The 25974-nt window shown below is 32.3% G+C and overlaps 2 protein-coding genes and 1 long non-coding RNA gene across 3 annotated transcripts; all 3 read left to right on the top strand.

Annotated features, from left to right (window-relative positions):
• The first annotated feature begins 3864 nt into the window (after positions 1 to 3864).
• LOC133176598 (uncharacterized) lies at positions 3865 to 5200 on the top strand. Its single transcript, XR_009719496.1, has 3 exons — positions 3865 to 3915; positions 4690 to 4783; positions 5117 to 5200. It is a non-coding gene; the product is annotated as an uncharacterized LOC133176598 (long non-coding RNA).
• A 222-nt stretch (positions 5201 to 5422) lies between these two features.
• LOC133176589 (uncharacterized) lies at positions 5423 to 18236 on the top strand. The gene is made up of 10 exons (XM_061311699.1): positions 5423 to 5501; positions 5803 to 5896; positions 8078 to 8102; positions 11891 to 11945; positions 14182 to 14279; positions 14769 to 14887; positions 15062 to 15127; positions 15264 to 15310; positions 16789 to 16940; positions 17829 to 18236. The coding sequence occupies exons 1-10, from the start codon at positions 5476 to 5478 to the stop codon at positions 18047 to 18049; spliced, it is 903 nt and encodes a 300-aa protein (XP_061167683.1). The 5' UTR covers positions 5423 to 5475; the 3' UTR covers positions 18050 to 18236.
• Positions 18237 to 23786: 5550 nt separating this feature from the next.
• On the top strand, positions 23787 to 25142 carry LOC133176616 (BTB/POZ domain-containing protein 2-like). The gene has a single exon (XM_061311724.1). It carries the CDS (start codon positions 23787 to 23789, stop codon positions 25038 to 25040), a length of 1254 nt encoding a protein of 417 aa, XP_061167708.1. The 3' UTR covers positions 25041 to 25142.
• The last annotated feature ends 832 nt before the right edge of the window (positions 25143 to 25974 follow it).

The following is a 25974-nucleotide window of genomic DNA, read 5'->3' as shown; positions in this document are numbered from 1 at the left end:
AAAAAAAAGGGCAAGCCGTTCTTAATTGCCCCGTGATTCTACGTGCATGATAATCGATGTTTGACTCGGCGGGATACTTTTGATTTATACGAACTTGAATAGGCAAACTGGTCCCGTTCCCTTCTAGATGAGTTAGGAATCGGTCAAGGCGGTCTATGTAAATTAAATGATGATAATTTTTAAGGGAAAAACATTGATTGTTGTGAAAAATGTTTTTGTACGTGGGTTTGTATTTTTATTTTAATTGTTACAGCAGTTGTAATATATCCACTGTATCCAATGTATACATGTATACAAACTAGGTCACTTATGAGAGAGCGATGAGTAGTGTGCTATCATTACTACACATTGCAAAATGATAAAGTGTTCTTCAGTTTATTTATATATCTTTATTTTTATGGCTTTTCATTTTCGTAAAATTGAAGTTCCCTCCAACCACCGCAACCATTCTTTTTGTTTTTATGGCTTTTGATTTTCGTAAATTTGAAGTTCCCTCCGACCACCTCAACCGTCAAAATCTGTTTATTTTAGGAAAGCAATCTACAAACGGTTTTCCCTTGTAAGAAATTGACATTGTTGGTAGGGATCGTGTAAACTGTAACCCCCCCCCCCAAAAAAAAATCAATTGGATATGTCTTTGATATGTACAGAGTCAGCAATGAGGGCAATTCTAGTATACCGTTCTCCTGTACACTGCTGAACACTAGGTGTACAAGAGAAGACTACAACACAATTAATTTTTTTTTGTAATTTAACGATCTTTTTGCAATGATTTTAAATCATATAAAGATTTTCGTAAAATTACGGTTTTCTGTTATATTACGGATTTTCGTTACGGTTTTCTATAATGTTACGGATTTTCGTAATATTACAGTTTTCTGTAATGGAACGATTATTAGTATAATAAACATGATAAGATTTCCTAATTCATTTTATTCCGAGGGTTGACAGTTTTCCTAAAATTAGTATAACATGTTCATACTCATTTAAAAGTCGTCTACATTTTTTTTAATGCAAATGCATGTTTTAGAACAAGACACTTAATTGCTTTGACATTTTAAAGTGACATTGGTCGAGTTGGGGTTGTTGAAAATGATATAAAGTAATAAGACTTGATTAAAATTAGTTATCATGAATTAATATCAATATTTTCTAAACATCTGATAAATCGACCATTTAAAAAAAATCACGACGCAACTTTGTAACTATTAATAGCTGCTTTCAAAAACACTAAATTAAGTCACTGGTTAATGGACATTTGACATGCATGTATGTGTTGTTTGTATAATTAATCGGGTTTTCATAAGAATAATTGCAACAAAATCATGCTATTCATGTTTTCTCAAAGTATATTTCTATGGAAAGCCGTAGGGTACCCCCACATTATTATTATTTTTTCCTATATAATTATACCAAAAATAATTATCTCATCCAAAAATAAAAAATCTTGCTTTTTTGACAACATTATTATTTTTCCTGCAACAATTATAATCTTGTCTGTCAAACGTGTACAAATTATTTTTATTTTAGGGTACCCCCACATTATTATTATTTTTTCCTATATACCAAAAATAATTATCTCATACAAAAATAAAAATCTTGGTTTTTCTTTACAACATTATTATTTTCCTGCAACAATTATAATCTTGTCTGCGAAACGTGTACACATTATTTTTATTTTGCCCTAAAATTATAATTATTCACACTTCACAATTATAATCTTGCCAGTCAATGTGGGCACATTATCATTTTTCGCCTCCAAATTATAATCTTGTCAGTCGATGTCTATATACACATTATTTTTATTTCGCCTCAAAATTATAATAATTATTCTGACTTTACAATTATAATCCTGTCCCTCCATCCATGTGATGTGTGTACACATTATTTTTATTTCGCCCCAAAATTATTACACAATTATAATTCTCGTATTTTTATTCCCCACACATTATAATTTTCATCGCATCATACAATAAAAATCGGTAACGTTACACAATTATAATCTCCTACTCCAACAATAATAATAATGTTGACCAGAAATTTAAGATGCAACATTATTATTTAGACGCTTGACAAAATCAAACGTTTGTATGATTCGGATGCACAGTACGATTATAATTTTACTTGACAGCGAAACTCGCAAGATTATAATTATTGCTAGCGCTCTCGAGCGCTAGCAACTACGTTAGTCTATATTTCTGAAATACGCATGCTCGACTTCACGGTCGGGGATTCTGGTAAAATTACTGTAGACAGACTGTACGATAACAATTTCGTTTTGTCATACAAAAATAGAAATGATCCGAATTTACACTGGCCTTTCCTGTCTGATATGCGCGATATACATTTCGTAGATTAGAGACAGTCAATACCAGTCTAGATCCTGATTCTGAATTTTTTTTTTTAATATATTGTCTAACCTACACATAAAAGTACAAGAAAAAATTTGGCCATATAATGCCAAGATTCTAGACAACTAGCTTCCCTTACAGTTTTACCACCTTAGCGGATAATTCCGGCAAGCTCGGAAAAAACAACAACAACAACAACAAAAATCTTTTTCAGAGTATGTGGAAAGACATGGCAATTTAGTGTTTATCATCTGAAAATACATATGATCTGAAGTTTCGTGTTTTGTTGTCTAACCTGCACGTAAATGAACAAAAGTAACAGTAACCCGGGTCTTATAAAACCAAGACTGTTATTTCTAAAGTTGTAATGAATACATAGCTTTTCTAATCTACCTTCATTGATCTTTCCGGCAAGCTCGGAAAACCGCGGCAACCTCGGATATGTTTTCCGAGCTGGCCGGAAAGGCCCGAAGGTGCTCATTGGTTCTACTGACCTTTTATTTTTCACCTCGAAATTGAAATTACAGTGAAGCACACTCTTAGATTCACCATTCTGAATTGTGACCCCCCCCCCCCCCCCCCACACACACACACAAACTCAATCCCCAGTGCACCAATCTGCCTTCCTATCAATAATTAATCGATTCAGCAAATTAAACAAATGGTTCGGATATCTTCTTCTGTATTTTATTATGCTACAGCGCTAGCTCACCAATCTTTTTAAAAGATAAGCTTGTTGCAGAGCTACATCATTATTTGGACGCTTGACTGGATCAAACGTCCTCTGGAAGCAGATCACCACGTGATGGTAATGCTATATATAAGCATTAGCACCTCGAAGTACTTAAACGTTATAAACGGCCGAAAGTCTGAAAGACTGTGACTGAGAGACACGATAGATTTATGGAAAGAGGTAAGGCTACAAGCCTTCATTAACATGCATATTATGAAAGGCCCAGATATCTAGGTGCATGTGAGAAACAAAGTTCAAACAGAATTTTACTGAGAATGATCAATGTGAGATAAAAGGTTTATGAAAAGAGGTAATATGCTACAAGCCTACGTGTACATTAACATGTAAATTATTAAGTGTGTGTACAGGCGCGGATCCAGGAATTGAAGTTAGAGGGGGGGGGCAAGAAGTAGGCAGGGGGTCTTGGGGCTGCCTTGAGGACCCAAGTGGGTCATGGTGAAGCCCTGTTGGGGGCCCAGGAGGTGAAGCCCCCGAAAGCTCCTGGTTTCTAGAGATTTTGTTGGGTAAAAATGAGTGTGTTTACATTTTCTTGACGAAAATATGATTTACACTAGCTTTGACAATTTTTTTTGTTGGGGGGGGGGGGGGTGCGTCGAGTGCACCCCTTAAATCCGCCACTGGGAATATGGTAAAAAGAGGTTCATGTAGTAGTTTGATTTGTAGCTAATACTTATAGTAACTCAGCTTTCCTAATTTGCGGAGAGAGGAGAAAGAAAATCGCTCACTTTTATCATCGTGACGGGCCTGATTTCCTGATCCAAATCCAGCTCATATTTCCAATTTTTATCATTCAAACTATGGCTGAATAAGGTAAGGACTATATAATATGATAAGAGTCAGTTTTGGCCCCCATAAATCAACATTTTTAAAAGTAATTAAGATATGTTAAATTGTTGTTTTATTTTGTTAAAGAGTTTATGTTAGAGATACATATATTTTTAATACATTTGTCTCATTTATATGCATTCAGTTGCCGTAAATGACGTCATAATTGATGCTATTTTTTGCAATTTATTCAAACATGGACCAAATTGTGCATTTTCCTATATGTTTTTCCTACAGGAAACATGGGGCGCAGCTTAGAACAAGCAAAATTTTTCTGTCATTAAATCAGTCATGAATAGATACGTCTTTGATGTAAATATAAAGTTTGTTCAAGTCTGTGCTCAATATTTTTTGGAATGTAAATTGTCTGAAAATAAGGAATTTTATTCAAGAAATGTTAAAATGGCGGGAAAAGGTATACTTCATGATGTTATAGTTCTAAATGAATGGTGTTTTGATCAAAGTTTGAATCACGGTTAAACTTCAGGAATATAGCTGTGCACAGTAAACCTATATATAAAGTAAAATTAAGACATTAGTTTTAAGGGGCCATTTTAGACACTTATCTTATATAGTTCTTTCAATTTAATCTGTCTCATGAAAGGAAGAAAGAAGATAAGCTTGAACTTGAATCCCCCAACATAAAACAGTGTGCTGATGATGGTTTGGAGAATACTATTTTGTGTTTTGTTGTTTGTTATAATTAAGCAAACAGTATGTATCTGTTGATTATCTTAAGGGTATTTCTGTGCTTTTCAGATATAGAAGAAAAGATCAAAGATTATTTTTTCAAAGGTTATAGTTACAGACTTATACATTATTTGATCCAAAGAAGATTTAACTGTAATATAAGGTAAATAGATTTTTTTTTTATGAACTCAAGAAACTTAAGGATTTTCTAATTTTTTAGACTTTCTGGGGGTCATGTACATCTTACACTGATCAAGTTATACTGAGATCTGTTTTCCCTCTCATTATCTACAAAGAATTTAATGCAGGACGAATTTTGATTAAAATCTTGTTTATTTATAGCTTGATAAAACTTCAATAAATCATAATTTGTACAGTTACATATTAAATACTTTCATGGTTAACAAATATTTCTAATGATTCAAATTGGGCACACTTTCTATAGCAAAACAACCACCTTTACAATGTATAAATATTTGTGCATATAATTTTGCAGTTACAATCAGCTAAAGAGGAAGATAATTCCTGAATTGGGTTTGCGACGGAGGGGTGCAAATATTGATTTAGAAGAACTTTTTAAAACTGCACAGGTAATTCAGGATAAAAGCTTACATTCATATTCATATATATATATATATATATATATATATATATATATATATATATATATATATATATATATATATATATATATATATATATATCCTTCCATTTTTTTTAAAAAATAGCTGAGTTTATTAAAGTAAATGAAATTAAATATTTGCTGTTGCTGACAAAGCAATTATGATTTAAATTTAGATAGAAGTTCAGAATAATGGATGTACAGGATCTGAAAACTTAAGGAGGACTTTGAAAATGAAATTTCATATGAATATTACAAGGTATACATTTGATATTCTAACCTTTAGAATCACAAAACTTAGCAGTGTATATGCCTGATTAGTGATAGACTGAAAATTCATGTGAACATATATTTTTTATTTGACAAATAGAAATAACATGGTTTATATGAGTTACCTTTGTTAACAGGGGATGCTTACTCCTCTAAGGCATCCAATCCCACCTCTGGAATTTTCAGGGGTCTATGTTTTATGCCCTCTTCACATAATTGTATTATATACAGAATTTCTGGAATCAATCACTGTTCGTTATCTTCACCTTATACATTCATTACACAAATAGGTGTATTTCAAGAGACTTGGTAAGGCTTTTAGATGACGATGGTGTCAAAAGAAGAAAACACAGAAGGCTGAGAAGGAGGCAATACTTCAGTAAGGTATGATGAAATAAATGTCAAGAAAATGTTCATACCCCCATCAAACAAAGTTTCAGTGGTGTGTATATTTAAATAATACTATCTACCTATCCACCTTTCCGTGATAATTGTCCAGACATGTTCTGCACAGATTTGCCTGAAAATGCATACACTGCTTATTCAGCCAATAAAGATGTGCATCTAGTAAATTTGAAAGGTGGGGACACAATATGAAATCAAAGTTTAACAATAACATTTATATGTAAAAATATTTACATTTCCAATGTCTTTGTCCGAGATAAAATTACAAACTGTAAAAATACTTTATTTCTGCATAAATCTACTGGTTCATCGAGAGGCGCGGTTAAAAAAAGTCACGTGCGGGGCGGGACAAATAGAGACAGAAGCGGGACTATTAGCACGGGAATTTGCAGAATCAGGAGCATGTAAATATAAGGAATAACTGTCAGATTTTTTGGATTCATGACGATGATCAATCGATTGGCTTGCGTGATAATTTTATGCATAAATGCCTTCGGCGTTTATGCAAATTATCACGCAAGCCACTCGATTGATCACATCATGAATCCAAAAAATTAGACAGTTATTCCTTAAATAAATCTTCTCAAGAATCACTGGGCCAGAAAATCTTAAAGTTATGTCTTAAGGTACTAGTGTTGAGAGTTTATTTTTCAGAGCATTGTACCAGTGGGTATGGAGGGGCCAAAAATAGATTTATACTTAGGGAGAAATGTTTGAAAGCCCTCTTCAGAAGAACAGCAAAGCTATGATGAATCATTTTAATGTAGATTTTTATAGTTAGGATGGGGCTACAAATGTCAATCAGAATTTTACTTAGGAATACATGTATATTGGAAAAAATATGATGCAGAACAGTAGGACCAAAAAAATGACTGGTGAGCATTGTGTCCCATGGGCCTCTCGTTATATTTACATTCAAGGATAGTAATCAAGTTCACCAAAATGCATATATCTTGGTTTATTTCATACTTAATGAGAAATACAGCTTCTTTGTGCATGCGATATGCCTGACGTCACAATAGTCGTATCAGCCCTACAGGTCTGATACAGATTTATTTCACACCCTTAGTTGATTAAACCTTAAAAAACAGTACTTCTGATAATACACCTATGTTTTTGTTCACATTCTCTTCATTATAAAATTGCTCATTTTTGATATAATAAGCTGCAAGTCCGCAATCAGTGCCTAATTATTTATTTGAATTTTTCTCTAGTTGATGTGTGCTGTATTTTATTACTTAGTATATAATAAATATAATAAAACATACTTGTTTCCACATCACTTCCTGTATCAACCCTCCACCCTTATCAGCCCTCAGTCCTCTGGACCTCTGGCTGATACTGGTGTCTCGACTGGCTGATTCAGGATGTGATATGGAAAACTGTATGTATTATTCTCTATATTAGTTTCTAGAAATGAAGTATGAGTTTACAAAATTGGAGCTGAAGTTTCTCAATAATACCTACGAGCAGAAAATTTAAGAGGGGGGGGGGGGGTAAGGGAGGGTTCTGAGATCGCAAAAATTGAAAATCACTACCATTTCATTCCATATCATTTGTTATAGCTGTATCGCTTGACATTATAAAGTCGTTGAAATTAGTTCTCGCTAACAACATATACCAATTTTTTGGGATAAATTGCTAAATTTGCATCCTGTTATAATTTATAAAACACAATATCTCTATTTGTCAAAACCCCATATATAGCAACTATAAACAAAGATGACTTTTATCAAACATATCAATTTGATAATCAAGATCGAGATTTTTAAAAATTTGTGGATTTTTAAATTACCACTATGATATGCATAACTGGTTGCTATTAGCACATCACATTTTCTCGTTATGTAAACATTATTAAGGGAACCTGTTCTTGGGAAAAATACTCATAGATATATAAATTCCTTTACAAATTTTTAATTATAATATGTGGCATTGATTATACTTATTGATTTAAACTATGTAGAATTGATGAGTTGGATAACAAGTAGAGGTATAAGTCTGTAAATATGGCACTGTGGATGTTCACATCCACTTTTTCACTAGACGTGACAAAGTATTGTAAGGTATCATGCCTTGCCCACTGTGTGCAAGTCACTGTTAATATTAATTGATAAACTTGCAGAAGAAAAAACATATATTATTTATTTACGTTTCCAGGGTCCTAATTTTGTTTGGCATTTGGGTAAGTCTGATTTTGAAAAATTATAGGTGAAGGATGAGATTTTTTATCTTATATTTGAACATAATTTGTGCTTCTATGCTGAAAAGGGTTTGAATATGAAGATGAGCTTGTTTGGATTATTAGCTCACCTGAGCCAAAGGCTCAAGTGGGTTTTTCTGATCACTTTTGGTCTGGCATATGCCTGTCTGTCTGTCTGTAAACTTTTCACATTTTTGACTTTTTTTCAAAAACGACAAGGCTAATTTTAACCAAACTTGCCCCAAAGTGTCCTTATGTAAAGGGGATTCAAATTTATTCAAATTAAGGGTTATGCCTTCTTCCAAGAGAAGATAATAATGAATTAGTGAAAAATAATTGGCATCTTTTAAAATCTTCTTCACAAGAACTGCTGGTCTAGAAAATACAAAAGGTATGTGGAATCATCCTCAGGTAGTTGTAAATTCAACTTTGTTCAAATCATGATCACTGGGGTAGGATGGGGCCACAATGGGTTATCAAAATTTTACATAGGAATACGTAGGAAAATTCTTTAAAAAGTCTTCTTCTCAAGAACCAAATGGCCAGAAAAGCTGAAACTTACATGGAAGCATCCAGAAATAGTGTAGATTCAAAATTCTTCATATCATGACCCCTGATGTTGGATGGGGCCACGGTAAGTATGACAAGGGAGAAATCATGTGAAGAACAGCAGGGCCAAAGTTACTCCAGTGAGCATTGTGGCCCAGGAGGTTCTTGTTTTTTTTGTAAGCATAGTAAGAGTGATTTTTTTTATTTAATTTTCACTTTATAATGGTGTTCAGAGGTTATTACATATTTCATGTATTTGTGAAATGAAGAAATAATCCTTAACTTTTATCCTTTCAAATTATGATAGAGAATTTCATTTCCAAACAGAGGCATAGAAATTAGATAATAATACATTATGTAAATAAGGAAAAGTAAAATCCTGCAAAACACATCATGATACAGTCCTAATGTGTGGTGACCTATCATGATACACTGTAGAGTATTGCTACACCCCTGCTGATAGATCATTAAAAGATTGATTTTTATTGCAATTTCAATCATTGTATTAATTAAATTGAATAAAGTAAAAATAAATATCTTCCTTAAGACCACACTTTTAATTAGCATGTTATCAGTATTAAAACATATTACACTTATTTTCAAAAATTTTAACATTACATTAAATTGGACATAACTTTTGAATGAAAAAAAAATAGGGCTTTCATATTACATATGTACATTACCTGTGGCAGGACCTTTCCTAATATAATATTAGATTGAGAATAGATAGGGCTTTCATACTTGACATGTGCATTACCTGTGACAAGGTGTTTCCAAACATGCTATGATTTTCAACCCCTTAAAGATATACGCAACGTACTTTACCTACTGATAATTTTTCAAGATGTTCTTAATTTAAGATTATAGTGCCATCAGATTTTCGTATACAAAAAAATCATCATGCATTACAAGGGCTCTTGAAAAGATATCAATTGATGAAAAATCTTGTATAATTCAAAGAAAAATACACTAAAATTACTAAACATATATTCTAGATTTTTTTTATCGACACTTGTTTCAGAAGAAGTGTACAACAGCATATATAGACATAAAGATGTAGCACACAGTTCCTTTAAGTATTGGAACTCTTCAACTCCGGGGAAAAGACAATAAAGTTCAAACTACGTTGCGTATGTCCTTAACAATGACCTTCATGTTTGATCTTATTTTCAAAAATATAAACTTTGGTGATTACTTTTAAATGACATATGATAGGTCATTCATATTTGACAAGTGCATTTACCTGTGTCGAAATGTTTCTGAATGTTCTGTGATATTTGACCCATGACCTTGACCTTCAAGTTTGAGCTAATTTTCAAACATTTCCTCAGTGTTGGTAACTTTTAAAGTAGCCAATATAGGGCATTCATATTTGACATGTGCCTTACCTGTGACAAGCATTTCCAAATAAAGTATGATTTTAACTCCATGACCTTGAAGTTTGACCAACTTTTCAAAAAATTAACATTGCTGATAACTTTTGATTGAGAGAAGATATGGCATTTACATTTGACATGTGTATTACTTGTTTCAAGACCTTTCTCATTGTATACTCTGGTTTTTGAATTTTTCTTTCACATGTGCATTACTTGTGACAAGACCTTTCAGATTGTATTATGATATTTGACCTCATGACCGTGATCTTGAAGTTTGATGTAGTTTTGAGAAGCAATAATCTTTGCAATAACTGTCATTAATTCAATAATTTATGTCTTTTTTGTAAAATGCACTGACAAGACAGGACACACAAATAAAATAGTTACAATATGCCATAAATAGTGGCATCCCATCCACCGAAAGAGGGGGACCACATTTCTTTGAATTTGATTATTGTAATAAGTGACAAGTAGCAAATACCCACATTGTTTACCCAAGTCTGTGTGAACTGAATTTTAGTACTAGGCAAGTGACAAAAGCATATCTGTATATATTGAATATGTTACACAATAGGCAAGTGTCCATCGTATTTGTATATTTTGCATTCATTTTGATCCCTGTACAACATGGGAAAACCAAGTACGATCACAAGGAGATCACTCAGATATAGCACATTACAATAAGCAAGGGTATTTTTACCAGATTTTTGAAAATCTTTGGGAACATTGCTTCATCTCTCAGTTAATTTTGTTTTATATTTATATACATTCTTTACAGCAGGGCTAGACAAATAGCATTGCCCGACGCCCGGGACAACCAATTTTGTTTAGTGGGCAAGTTATTTGATAAGTGGTGCCTGCCCGCGGACAAGTGCTTTTTCCCATTTACAAAAAATCATATACTCAATATGTCTTTTGTGTTACCGCTTTTAAAATATCATGAATCACAACAAAGCATCTGTTTTCGCTGCTGTTGACCACTATTGAATACTCGGTCGGAACTTCTCTAGAATTTACCCATGAATGTGTTGTTAAAATAAACGCAAGTCGTAAAACATGACATCTTCCGATGTCGTCAAAAAAGTTGAATTGGATTTTAGACTTTTTTTATTGACAAAATATTAAATTCATTCTGTGAATACAGACGTGCTACTGTTACTAAAATTGGTTGTTGATTGGCAATCACATAGTCATGAAGTCGATAGCTCAATCGGCATGCAGTAGTGTTCACAGATTTGTCTCATTTGTAGGTTTTTTGAGATCATCTTCACCTTTTTCATTAAATTTATTCAAAGAAAGTATATGGAGTATCTTATTGAAGAATTTTGAGGAGAATAGAATGAAACTTTGACTTTACCAATGCCCTGAAAATATCGAAAGAAATCTGGGAGAATTTAGTGATTTTAGATCTAGGTTTGATTCCCGTGTAGTGTCTCAGTTGAGAAATAATTTAATGTTAATGATTTTGTTTAAATTAAGAAACAGGTCGGACAAACATATTTTTTGGTAGGACAAGTAATTTTATGATGATAACCTGTCCGAGGGCAAGTAATGCAAAATTCTATTTGTCTACCCCTGTACAGTGTTGTATTATACTCAGGTGCCCTTGGGCCCCTTGTTATTTTGCAAGAATTAATTATGGCATAATATTGTGAGATCGTCTTGTTGCAAAAATTTTCTTCTCAAATATTAAATACTGTAGCAGTCAGAAATAATGAAATTTTCTGTCATCTTTAAATTAAAAAAAAAACATATCGCAAACATAAGGTGTGACGAATATTTGGTGGTATATTACATAAGGAAGTGTTCATGCATATGTAAATCCAATGTTAATATGCATTACAGATGGATATGACAAGCTCAAGCCCTATGGAATTAGTATCCATGGCTGTATCGATGGGTAAGATTTCAATCTTATGGATAAAATGTGAATAATTTAGGAAGTGCCTAAATATAAATTTTTTTAAACTTTAAAGTGAGGAGATAATCTGTATATCAATTATCCCTTAAGGATAGATATAACACAGTTTTTTTCAGAAAGCAGCAATATTTCTCATAGATTAATATTCAAAAACATGTATGTCACCTGAATGATATTTGCCAGGTAAAAGTGGGAGAATTTTGTAAGATTTTGTCACAGTGTCGAAAATATGTGCAAAATTTTGTATAGAATTACATAGTAAACGATACAAAGTCGCACATCTAAGCACCAAAGTAAACTTACGATTTCTTTATATTTCAAGGATTGATTATTATATCGGAACCAAAAAATATATATCCATCCATGTATCAAATTTTTGTTTTTGTTATGTATCCTCAAGCTTGCTAAAAATTGATATTAATTAGGCTTTCCAAGATTGAGTTAGATTAACCCTGAAGTTTATCACCACCTGCTTGCGTACATGCATGTAAATTTAAGATAAATTTTGAAAAATAAAAACATATTTTTTGTGATGAAGAAATCTTATTCTGGTTGTCATTTACTTTCATAAAATTAACACTGCATGCCAAAGAAAGTAGTATCCTAAATTTGGGGCAATTGTGAAATAATATATTTTGAGTACTCTCTGAGATATCCTAAGTTCTTAACATTACATAAAAGGACGCTTGATAATACTTGATAATAAGCCTACATAAAAAGATACTTATTAATAAGCCTACATGTAATGCAAAAATTCAGAGTATTTTGATTCGAGTACATGAATATTTACTCATTTGACTGGAGATAGTTTTAGCTCACCTGAGCCAAAGGCTCAGTAAAGTGATTGCTTGAGCTTTTCTGATCAAAGTGTGTCTGGCGTCTGTATGCCATCTGTAAACTTTTCACATTTTTGACTTGCCACAAAGCATCCTATGGTAAAGAGTGTGTTTGTTCACAGGAAGTTTCACCCCCTATTTCAAGGGGAGATAATTATAAATTCATATGAATATTAATTTGTTAAAATTTTGTGGCATATTTAAAAAATCTTTGCAGGAACCATTGGGCCAGAAAAGAAGAAACAGGTGTGAAAGCTTCAATATAAACTGTAGATTCAGTTTTTTTCATATCATGGTCCCCAGAATAGGGTGGAGCCACAACAGGGGGTCAAAGTTTTACATAGGCATATACAGGAAAAATCTTTTTCTCAAGAACAGCTTAGCCATTTTCAGTCATTTTAATACTGAAGCATCTTTTGGTATAGATAGAATGTTCTATCATTAAAATGATATTGTCCTACGGACCTGGTTTTACGATAGAATTCATTCCGTGTATATTTGGCAATGTAGCACAATAAACATGGGCGATAACTCGAACTCTGTGCATTTTCTGTGAACAATCTAGAGAGTTCTAAATGTCAACATGGCGTGTTAATTTGAAGCGAGGAAAAAACGTTGAGAAAATGAGTTGAATTTTGGTATCTAAATGGATTGCTTTTTAGGTTAAAAGGCATTACAGTTTCAAAAAGATTTGTTATGATTAATTCGGTAGCAATTTTCAGTGCAACTCCTTTTGTATTCTTCAAAATCATTTCAGAGCAGATCTGCTCCAACTTGCTACATTGCAAGTATATGGGACGTATTCTAACTGTGGTGAGGGCTTGTCCTGAGACACAGTTGGATTATTCTAACTACTTTCGGTTGTGTAGATTCAAGATTGTTCATTTCATGCCCCCAAGGGTTAGGATGGTGCCACAACAGTGGATCAAAATTATACATATGAATATGTATGTAATATCTCTTGATTCGCAAAGCCATAATCAGTCATATTTTAAGGAAGCATCCTCAGGTAGTGTAGATATCATGATACCCTCAGGTAGGGTGGGGCCATAAAAAGTGATCAAAGTTTTACCTAAGAATATATAGTAAAAAGAATATGCTAATGAAGAACAGAAGGGTCATTGTTACTCAGGTGAGCGTTTTGTGGCCCTTGGGCCTCTTGTTTTTGTTTCCCTTCCATGTTGGTTTTTAATTCTTGCTTGATATTTAAGATTGATTTAATATCACACTCCCTTAGTATGCACATGTACCAGGTTAAACTAAAATTACACGTTTAAATAAGGCATTTTGACTCTCTTTGTTATACAGTTGATATAATGTGTTTCTTATTTTCTGTTTAAAATATATATTTTGAAAATTAATGAATTTTAATTCAATAGATTTTCTCGGAGATTAATATGGCTTGAGGCAGATATAACAAACAAAAGACCTGAGGTGATTGCTGAATATTATTTGAATGCTGTATATGATCTGGAAGGTAACCTGTTATCATTCTAGCTATATATAAACGTGAAAACTTACATGTATATACTTGTACTTATAAACCAAATTTTAAAGAAAAGTTTAGCTTTCATTCATAGTACTTTCACCCCATACAGGCTTTCATTAGATATTAAAATATAGACAAGTTTCATTGTGACTTCTTACTCGTGACATAATGTAGGCAACAAACATAATGCATATTATAGTGATTCAACTTTATAATATATTTCACAATTTTATTAGGGGCTGCTGAAAGAGAATCATTCACTTCATGTTATAAAATTTTAAATTAATACCTCGGTAGGCACTTGGGAAAAAATCTCAGCTGAATTGGAAATTTCCATTTCAGCGCCTTATTAAATTGTAAAACATCAGAGTTATGCAGGTAGTCAAAGTAACAGAGTAACATGTAACAAAACACTAATATTTTGTGTGTGAGTGTGAAGAAGAAAAATCTGTACAAGTTTCATTTTTGTGTTACAAGGTTGTCCTCAAAAACTAAGAGCAGATCCAGGCACTGAAAATGGGATTATTTCCACTTTCCATGCTTTTCTCCACAGAAATTCTAATGCAGTAACTCTGGGAAGCTCCACCTCAAATCAGGTGAGTTTGGGATTGGTTTAATGTATAAAGTACAGTCAATGTAAAGTATTTGTATTTGGTTGCTTAATTAATGATTTCACTAAAAGCTAATAGTTTAGTTTATTAGGAGTGCAAAACAATTTTACATTTTACAATCTTACATTTTACAGTCTCACATTTGGTAATTTATTGTAGAGAATTGAGAGATTTTGGGGTCTATTGAGACAAATGAAAGCAGACTTTTGGATACATCATTTCAAGGTATAAAACAAGTTACTGTAGTACATTTTGAGTTTTGACCCAAGGGTCTGCATTATTTTTAGATAATCAAATTTGTGAATTATAATCCATCTATAAATGTTAATTGTTTAACGCTTTGTTATATTTGTTTTTAAAGGGATTGATATATGAAGACTTGTTGAAGACAGGAGATCAGTTAAACATGTAAGATCAATTGTCTTAATTTCAATTAAAATCATCTTTACCTTTAACACAAGTGGAGTACTAGTAGTATTTATAAGAAATTAAATTTGGATGGATAGAAAACAACCATAAACTTTATTAACTTTATCGAGTTCTAGGATAAATGGGTTATTTGTTATATTTTTATATGTATGAAAGTATATCATATAAAAAAAATTTCAAAAAAAAAATTCCTAGTAAGACTTGAAAGCATTGTTTTAATATCACAGACTTATCAATATTAGCAAACTACTCACTAGAATTTGTGAAATAACACTCCATAATACCTGTAAAAAGGAATTTTTGTCTCATGGGAGGGGGGATGTTTTAAAAAATATTTTCCGTTTTTTGTTGATTTCCATAGTGAAAAACACAACTTTTACCAAAATTATAGGTTATCTCTTTTTGTTCTCCCAAATAGTTATGTTTTGTGAAAATTCACATAAATATCAATATAAATATAAGAAATGCATTCAAATAATACGTTAACTTTTGAAAAATTACTTAGAGGTAGGTGGCAGACCAATACTATCATTTACAGTTCTTATAATGATCCCACAGTAGTGTTTAAAAAACACTCCTCATTTAATGGGTGCATTTAATATGAAAATTATAAAGATTAAAATTTAGTCATTTACATGCAGTACTGTTAAGGCTATAAAGAAAGAAAGTTCGGCCTAATTTATATAAAGAATATTTAAAGTAACATTGTGCAGAAATGACAATTCCTGGAAACAAAAAGTGTAATAATTAGATTGTTTAAACTACAGTACTTAAGAGCTAGATAAATCAGACAAGATGTACCGGGGTAAACAGTTATATCTGGTTACTGCACTTATGACAATGTACTTGACAACAGATGTTTTATAAACCATTAAGTTTTAGTGTATAACCGTTGTTAAATGCCATTAATTATTATTGCCAAAGTATGTAGGATTTATTCTACTGCTTTGAGGAAAAAGTATTAAGGGATGGCATGAATAACAAGTGCCTAACCAATATGATAAATTAATCAATGCCTTTTGCAAAGACCTGCACTTTAAAAAATAGATATGTATAATGACTACAGAACATACAACAGTGTTACATAAATGCTACAGAACCGCAAGTGGCAATCACTAGCAGATGTTAAATGGAAAAAAAAATGTCCCATACTTCTATAACAAAAGTTATCAAACTCATTTTTAAAATGTATCATTTAAGCACATCATTATTTTGTTGATTTCTTCATAGTCCAGCTTAATAGTGCTGTAAAAGGTGAAGAGAACAAACAGTGATTTATCTAAAACAATCTTTAAACATAGAAAAATATGAAGAGGGCATAAAACATGGACCCCTGAAAATTCCATGGGTGGGAACAGGTGTCTAAGAGGAGTAAGCATCCCCTGTGCAGTGGCAATTTTATTTGCATTGTTTCAGAAACATTGATATCATTATGTGCAATATCTGTACTTTTTTAGATTATGCATACAGTATGTTTACCTACCCATCTTAAAGAAAGATATCAAAGAGCTCATGGATTTGTGGAATAACCACTCAATTCGGAAACAAAAATTGGGAGATACTATTCCAGGAATCCCAGTAGTGCTGTATCAGAATCCAGAAATAGTTGGTAATAATATTACATTATATTTTGTTTCAAAAATTGATTCAGTAGAAATCATAAAGATAGTACTTCCTTCTCATAAAGTTAAAATGCAATATAACTTAATTGGGACATACTTAAGTGGGAAAAAGTAAACTAAAAAACAACATTTTGATAGGTATGTACAATTGAGTGATCAGCAGTGAATCATTATGATCATGTTGGGAGTTTTTACTCAGATTTAAGAAAAGTTATTCCCCTTTATCATTCCCCTATCTTGATTAAGGCCAAGTTTTTTCTATGTTTAGAGTCCGTGTGCGCCTTGGTTTTGGCACCCCATTTCAGGGAAAAAAAACAAACAAAATCAGGAGTCCTAAAATGGAATATTTTGATCCAAACCTCGGAAATTTGTCAAGTTCTTTAAACATTTCTCCCTAGTATGTCATATTATGTATATTTTAAGCATTTGATACCTTGATTTTACAAAACAAAAGATATTTCTATGAGAAAAATAGATTCATGAAATCAAATCCTTTGAATGATGTCATTTTTATTACTGTAAAGTCTGTGTTTTGTTTTTTTGGCTTGTGTGTTTTTTGCGAATAGGTAGGTAGGTTTTTCAAAGATGGGTGGATGCTAAACAGAGAAAAAAATTGGAATGGCCTAATGTAATTGATAGATAAATCAAATAAGAGAATTATGCTTGAATGTTACTGATTATAACCAAACAAACAATTTTGTTCATCCCTGTGTATCATTTTCTTCTAGTTTTTGAGTAACATTATCTATCACTTTATTTTGTTTTATTATGAAAGAAAATTGGCCATTCATTGCATCTTGTTCATTTTTTTTTTTAATCATATTTAGGTGACCCTTATAACAACAGACATTTACACTCATTTTTATTCTTTTTAGGTTCATCTCAATATGTGCATGTGATTGATAAAGATATTGTCCCTCACTTGCAGAGACTTGTTACAAATAATTATAAGCAGATTGACAAACATTTTGTTGATGTTGCCTCTTCCATCCTGGATTTTTATGAACTGCCACATCCTGAGAGCTTAACTGACTGGATTAGTGCTCGTGATTTTTACATATTTCTAAGCAACTGTATATCACAAATAGTAAATTAAATTGCTTTATTTTTTTAATGATATGGCTATACTACTGTATATATTTATCCAAATGGTGTTTAGGGTATCATTAGAATTATCCTTAGCTGCTGTTTTTCCTTGATCATTTTCTTGCTCGTCTGAACTAAGATTTTTTTTCTTACCACCTGTTGTCCATCTATTTATCATTTATATGCACAAGATTTCAACAATTATCCCCGCTTCTAAGGAGAACAATATTTACATAGGAAAAAAATTGGAACAAACAAGGTATGATGATTTATATAAATATGAATGCACCATTGACATCAAGGAATAGGTTGAGGCCATAATATGATGTCAAAATTAATAAAATATTGAGGATATCTTTTTTCTTGTTGGAGAACAGCTGGTTGTGATTAGGTGATGCCCTGGGTATTGTAGTGTATGGGCCACTTTTATTCCTATCAAAGATCCCCCAGTGCATGTCGGGATCATTGAAGTTTTCAGTTAACCTGAACTAAAGGATAAAATGTTAGATGTGCTTATATATACATGTACAAGGGAATTTTGATCCTTATTATTTTGTTTACTTCTAAAATACGTCAAGAAGTGTAGTAGTGGTAAAATCCATTCCCTACAATCCAATTTTTACAATACCAATTAACTCTTTGCCCCTTGCGCTGTCTGTGACGTAATAGTCGCATTACATTTGTTACTATTTGATGACGTTATCCTTTTCCCCGCAGCGCACTTGCAATTACATGCTGAAAAGACGTGGTTTTGAAGATGAATATTTGCACGGTGTATGTAGCATAGGTTGCCGTATATATCCCCATAATATTTATTAATGCAACCATCCTAAGTTGAATTCAAATATTTTTGATGGTGATTTAATCTTGTTTATTTTGTTTAATTAATTCTTTTATGTTGACTGTTACAAACTTGCTATATTATCATAGCTTGTACTTTATTATAAAATTTAAATCTAAAACATTGTTCAAAATATTTGTTTGATATTCCAGACAGGATTTCATTTTTATGCTCATATTAGAGAGAGACAACGACACTCGTCACGCCCCCCCCCCCCCCCCTTTTTTTTATTTCTTCGGTCACATGCATAACCATTTTATCGAAACTTGAAGAATCGTCTAATTATAAATAAAAATAGAAGTGAGATCTAGAAGAGAAGGAACATCACTCGTAAAGATTTTTAAAACAGTTATTTTACAGATTTTTTAGCACAAAAAAGAAGTTGTAGCTTTCAGCGTATATGTTTTAATTTATATGAATTTTTTTTTACAAAAAATATTGTTGGAATATTTCTCAATTTTCTACTGAACAATAGCAAATTGTCGAAGGGAGACATTTCATTTTAATTGATCACATCTGCTTATTAATATTTTGGCCGATATACGGATAAAATACTGCCGACTCGGCTATTTTTTTTTTTTTTTTTTTTTTTTGCTAAAGGCGAATTTATATAAAACACATCGAATTGCAGTATTTCTTCTCTTCGGAATTGATTTAAAACACTTTTTTAAAAACAATTAATATTTACAAGAGAGTCTAAGAACTTGCATGTTGGACGTAGGGGTCAGTACTCGATATTTTTCCCGGTGTCCGAAGTATTTCGATTATTTGTGGAGCAGTACTCTTTAAGGGGTTTTTATGGAAATGCATTAATTGTAGCTGTATTTAATGAGAAATATAGAGAGTATTTCCACAATTTTTCCGATTTATCAGATTTTATGACATAGTCAATTTTATGAACATGCGGCATGGATGTAGGTGAAAGCCTGTCCTCTTCGATAAAGAGGATAGCGTATTTATATCAAATTTAATCAAACTTTAAACAGAAAATAAAGTCAAATTAAGACACATGGTATACAATAAAATTAATCAATTACCCAGGATCTATCAGGAATTGGTGCGTAGTGGATACACAGGTTATTCAATATCAGTCTGCTTTCGTGATTGTGTCGTTATCCCTATGATCATCATTTTATTAAAATGTACAAGCAGAAAAAAATCTTTAATTGGTTGTGTTTGTAAAAGGTATACAATTCTGACCGAAAAAAAGTTCATGTAGATCAGAAAGGAGAATAAACAGATTGTCTCAATAATTTGACTGCATTTTATTTCCGTAATTTAAAAAAAAATACTTTTCATTTCCGACATTTTTTAGTTTACTGACATTTTTTAGTTTTATTTTCCGACCTTTATGAAAGAGTACATTTCAGGTAATAGAACTGGGTCTGAAGACTTTCCTTATCGAAAATCTAAATATTTAAACAATAAATCATTGACATCAAAATAGGGTAAAAGCTTTGCTTTGTCTTTAAAAATACCAGCGTGAGATCAGTGTCATATGTCTCGGACATAAATTAGATGCAATCACTGACATAATATAATTCAAGTGTAGTTGACTTTTTAGACCGATCGATTATTCATAAACTTGGTAGACATAAGATGCATATTAAGCCCCCCCCCCCCCTTAAAAAAAATCCGGAAACGTAAAAAAAAAAACGCCAGAAATGCTGAGCATAATTTCGGAGAAGAAATGTAGTGAATAATTTCTAATCAATCCTTATATTTAACAAGATGCTAATGGAAGAAAAAAATGCTAAACATAATTTCGGAGATGAAATGTAGGAAATAATTTATATAGCTGTTGATCGAAGATGTGTAACCCCCTCCCCCATTTCGGAGTTTTAAGCATATAAATGCATTGCTCTTCATTCATGTATCTAAGGGTAGCGCAGATCGAGGTAGCAAATAAGTCACGAGTTAACTGTCCATCCACAAGACGGATGTCAAATGTCCTTTCTGTGTATAACATAAACATATAGCTTGTAGAAGAATCACACTGGACCACATCGTCGTCCTCCTCTGGAAAGTTTACTTCGCCTAGAGTTTTTCTTAAACTTATTATTTCTAGTGTATGCAGTGTAGACATACACATGTGCGGATCGGGGGGGGGGGGGGGGGTAGGGGGTCCGGACCCCCCTGGAATTTGCAGAGTTATTAAAAGTATAGAATTATAGAATATTTATTCAACCAATTTGGGCCCACAATGGAGCATAGAGATGAACAATGTCCGAAATCACAGTCATAAATAACAATAAACAAAACAAAACAAACAATTGTTTATTGAACAGAGAGTTAGCTGTCAACTTTTCGGATGCATAAAATGTATACAAATAGTATAATTATGTATAATGACTGTAATATGCCTATATTGTACTATGTTGTTTTCTCATATTAAAATTTTCATTTTAATGTTGGCCTAATAAAACAACAAACTTAGAATCTTCATTTGACATAATCCATGTAAACAGGTCCACATTATTAAGCAGTATTAAATTTGGAAAAGTTTTAAAGATTTTGTTTAAAAACTCTTCTCTAGAATCATTATACAATGAACATTCTAGCAAAAAATGTATTTCATCCTCAGTTAGACTTGAAGTACAGTAACGACAGACTCTTTCACTCCTGGGAAGAATTTCATTTTTACCACATTAATTTATTAAGTTCCTTTCATATCTACCCATATATACTGACGCAAATAAAAAATGACTTTGGACCCTCCTAGAAAATGTGGTTACCCCACCATCAGCACATGAGCATTTTTCTTTCTTTTTCAACATGATATTGTTGACAGTTCCTTTTTTCCCTTTATTTTTGTATATGTGTATTCTATTTGATTGCTGTGTAAGGCGGAAAAAATCAGGTTGTATTTTTACGAATTTGAATTTAATTCGAACAAGAAATAAGATTACATGTAAATCAGAACAAGGCTTTATTCTATGAACAAAACCTCTTTTTTCTTCAGCCGTACGAGTATGAATTAACTTCTGTCGTAATTTTATCTGTTCCTTCTGTCAATTTCGAATTTTGCACACGCATTTTATCAAACAGTTACATAAAAAACTTTTCCATTTGTCGAATTTGATAAATTCTGGATCAAGGGTCCCATCTCACACAGGATTGGGAGACTTCTACATCACCAACCCAGTGGTCCAAGTGGTGATCGAGCTTATTTAGCGTCAATAGAAAGTCTTTCTTTTCTCGCACCCGAAGTTTCGTCAAATAAATCGACGATTCGGACATATTAAAATGAGGAAAAATATTCTTATTTGTGAAATATTTTAGAATAGAATTACAAAAATTTATCATATTATCATTCAGTATCATATCATCAAAACTTTACGCGTTAACAGAGCAGAAAACGTCAAAAACGTGGAAATGTGCGTTAAAGTGCGTGATTGCGGGGTAAAGGTATATGCGTTAAAATGCGTGATTGCGGGGCAACGGTATATGCGTTAAAATGCGTGACTGCGGGGAAGGGGGTTAAGGGACATAACTCTGTAGTAATCCTCTGTAGTTGTTGATTTCTAATTTACTTGTAGTTTCATCCACTATAAAAGGTCATGCCGCACATAAAATGTATACCGGGTAAAATTAAATTGCAATTGTTTACATTTTTACAGTACTTTAAGTTTGTGTGCATTTTTTTAGTGTGTGTTTTATTTAATTAAACTAATTGTAAAGTAATCTGCTTTAATGTTGTAACTTCGGCATAGAGTAATTCTGTGTGTCTAATATCTCAAGTGCCTTAGGTTTGTTGAATACAAGATTGAATTTTCCAAGTACATGTAATACAAGTGTCTCCTGCTTTAGCATCATTAAAATACTGAAATAAATCTTAAGGATGATTTTTTTTTCATTTGAATACTCGCAATATATAATTCAAAAAAAGAAAACAAACAATAACAACCACAGCTAGGAAGACTGCTGTAGAGTAAATAATCTATTTATCATAACATGACAAATAGATGAGCGATTCCTTACTCTCAAAGCTAAAGTGAATAACAAAATTGAAATTACAGACATAAAAAGTTGTCATCCTTTATAATTTGTCTTGAATTCTGAGCAAATCAGTATATACCAATTCAGCTTAATTTTCGTACAACAAACGGAATGATTTTCAGTTTGTGTAGTAATAATGTTTGAAGAAAGTAAAGTATCCTGAGGTCATAAACATATAATTGATTCAGAAGTTTTCAAAGCATATGATTTTTCGAAATCTGAAACAATGGAAAAATAAAAGATAAAAGTATTATTGAAAGATAGATTTAAGAACAAGATGGTGATGGTTGATTAACTTTTCCAAATGTTTCATGGCAATCTGTATACATGCTAATTATAACCCAAACTTGCTTCTTTCAGGTAAATATACACAGTGAAACTTCCCTTTCTGAACAGCACTGATTTAATGGAACTAGTGGCTGGATTAAAAAGCATTAGGAATTGAACATAATTTACTGAAAGGAAATGAATTTTACCTCATATTAGGCAGGTAGGATTTCAGAATAATGTCCTGTTTAGACAATTTTTACAAGAACTGTATTCTAAAAAGTAGGTCACAGGTCATAAGGTCGTTAATCCAGGTCATTTACACAAGCATGTTTCAAGCAATAAAATGTACAGGTATTGGGTAAAAAAATGAAATTGCTCCCTCTATCAGTATCCAAGATTAAAAGTATAACAGACGGATATATCGTATGCAGAGTAATCCCTAAGTGTCATTCTGAAGGCAACATAAACACCTCTAGTACATATTGCCCATTACTAAAGAGAAAGAATAAATAGGTACAAGATTTCCAAATGTAACTTTTTAAACAGAATAGTGGAAAATATGTAATATATAACATTCAACCTTTAACCACATAAGATCAGTTTTTAAAAAAAAAAATTCCTTTTTCAGAAAACCTTGATGGCTGCACTGGGTAATAAGCTGATTGAATCTTTTAAGGACCAGCTTCACTGTGATGTAAATATCAAACTTAGAGATGGGGCAATTCATGCCCATAGAATAGTGTTGGTTTTGGGTTCAGATTGGTTTAAGGCACGACTCAGTGAGAATTGGGAGTCAGCATCCGATGTCATCACTTGTGATATACACTCTACAGATGTGACAAAATCCATGATAGAATTTTTGTACACTTCTCATATTGATACTTCGATTGAAAATATAGAGGAAATTTACCAAGTTGCAGATTATTATGGTGTGGAAGACTTGATTCAGAAGTGTATAAACTTCATGCAGGAAAGCATATCCATCAAGAATTCACTGAAGATTCTTTTGATAGCACACAACAACCAAATTGCTACCACAAAGACACAATGCCTTCAGTTTGTAGACATCCACATGGAAGATCTTTTTGGCTCAGCTGCAGAGGATTTTTTCGAATTGCCCCTTGGTCTATTGATTGACATTATCAGAAGAGAGAGTCTCTGTGTCCATGAAGAACTTCTTTTCCAGAACATCAACCTGTGGATAAGCATGGTTGGAGAGGAAGAGAGAAAGGTCACTTTATGGAAGGAAGTGATTCCGCATGTTAGGTTTGGAAGGATGTCGATGGATTTTTTCCTTGACCACATAGTGACAAAGTGTATACTTGAAGATGGTTTTTCTCTTCTCGTTATGCGTCAGCTATCCACATTAGATGACACACTCCCTCTTCAATACACTAAAAAGAGACATAGTATAACATGCAATGACATTGTTGTCAACCGCTTTAGGAATATCAGTAATGAGAGCACATGGTTAGTTGACAACACTCTAGATGGTGACAGAATTTCCTTCTGTATTAACCTTGACAACATAAAACTGAAGGGTCTTCTTGTGTATGGTAGAGCAGGGGCATGTGGCCTCTTTTCTGTTTTGCTATACACCGAAAACAGTCAAACACTTCTGCGTAAAACACAGGTAAAAGAACAATGCTCTGATGAACTCAGTATTCCCATTCTGTTCCCCACACCAGTGCTCCTGTTAAGAGACACGGTGTACACTGCAGTGTTGAGAGTCAATGGTGGCCCAACAAGGTATGGAGTTGGAGGCCTGCATAGTACTTCATTTGCCTTGGAAGAAAACACCACTCTTATGGTGAAGTTTTCAACAGCGGGTAGTGGAAACACCAATGTTAACACTGGACAAATCAAGGGGCTCATTTTCAGGGAAGTGTAAATACTTTCACCTGTATTAAGGTAGAACAAAACACCACACTCAGCATTTTCTTTACATTCTTGTTGTCCAAGTTTGTGTACATTTTCGGACTTTTTCATAAAAGAGCGCATTATGAACTATAACTCTAAACTGTGTTTAGAAGAACACATTTCTTCTAAAACAGACCAGAAAAAATATATTAAAAACACTCCAATATTTACTATTAATTATCTTTGTCAGAAATATGGTAAACTAGCTATGACATGTACTTATCTATTGTGTAAAAAAAAAAAAAAAAGAACAAAAAATGAATGCATATACTTATCAGGGCCCTATTATAGGTCCCTGATTTAATGGAACATTTCAGATTCTACATTTAATTAGCATATATTTTTTGTCATTTACATGCATCATTATCTGTTATTTAAAAAGTGTAACTTTTGATTTCAAACATTAAAATCTTGAATTTGATTTTTAATTTTCTTAGTCATTGAAATTATTTTGGTCTCAAAAATGTATATAACCAGGCCCCAAGACCATAAACTGAGAATAGACTTAAGTCAAAATTTTGAATTTTAACATCTTGAGTTTTATCTAATCTATTTGCTTAAAATTCCGCAATTTTATACAACATTTAAATTCAAATACATGATGAAAATTTTGTTTCATTATCAAAATTATTTCAAAATTTAAGTTATTAGGTTTGAAGTTTTGACCAAGTCTATTCTCAGTTTATTGTCTTGGGGCCAGTAGTTAAGTCTTATCATTCTGTTCACTTCTTTTCAAATTTGAATATAGTTTCAGAAATGAATATGAGGAAAAATTTTGCTACCTGTTTTGTACTACCTTAATAGGATACTCCATGCGATTAAGAACAAGGTTGTAGTAATTTGCAAAGCAATTTTTACAGGTTGTTTTAAATAAACATATACAATGTATCTTTCACTAAAAATGT

The sequence above is a fragment of the Saccostrea echinata genome, unplaced genomic scaffold (genome assembly GCF_033153115.1).
Source record: "Saccostrea echinata isolate AGI-Se365-2 ecotype Australia unplaced genomic scaffold, CSIRO_AGI_Sech_v1 ptg000077l, whole genome shotgun sequence".
Classification (NCBI taxonomy): domain Eukaryota; kingdom Metazoa; phylum Mollusca; class Bivalvia; order Ostreida; family Ostreidae; genus Saccostrea; species Saccostrea echinata.
Note: the sequence above shows the minus strand (reverse complement) of the source record. Positions and strands in the feature narration are given on the sequence as shown.

What these genes read in the sequence shown, in the direction of transcription:
- LOC133176616 (XM_061311724.1), top strand. Translation starts at nt 23,787, where the DNA reads ATGGCTGCACTGGGTAATAAGCTGATTGAATCTTTTAAGGACCAGCTT.
- LOC133176589 (XM_061311699.1), top strand. Translation starts at nt 5,476, where the DNA reads ATGAAATTTCATATGAATATTACAAG. An exon ending in ATCCATGGCTGTATCGATGG is followed by an intron (nt 11,946 to 14,181) that starts GTAAGATTTCAA and finishes TTAATTCAATAG; the next exon opens with ATTTTCTCGGAGATTAATAT. An exon ending in GAAGCTCCACCTCAAATCAG is followed by an intron (nt 14,888 to 15,061) that starts GTGAGTTTGGGA and finishes AATTTATTGTAG; the next exon opens with AGAATTGAGAGATTTTGGGG.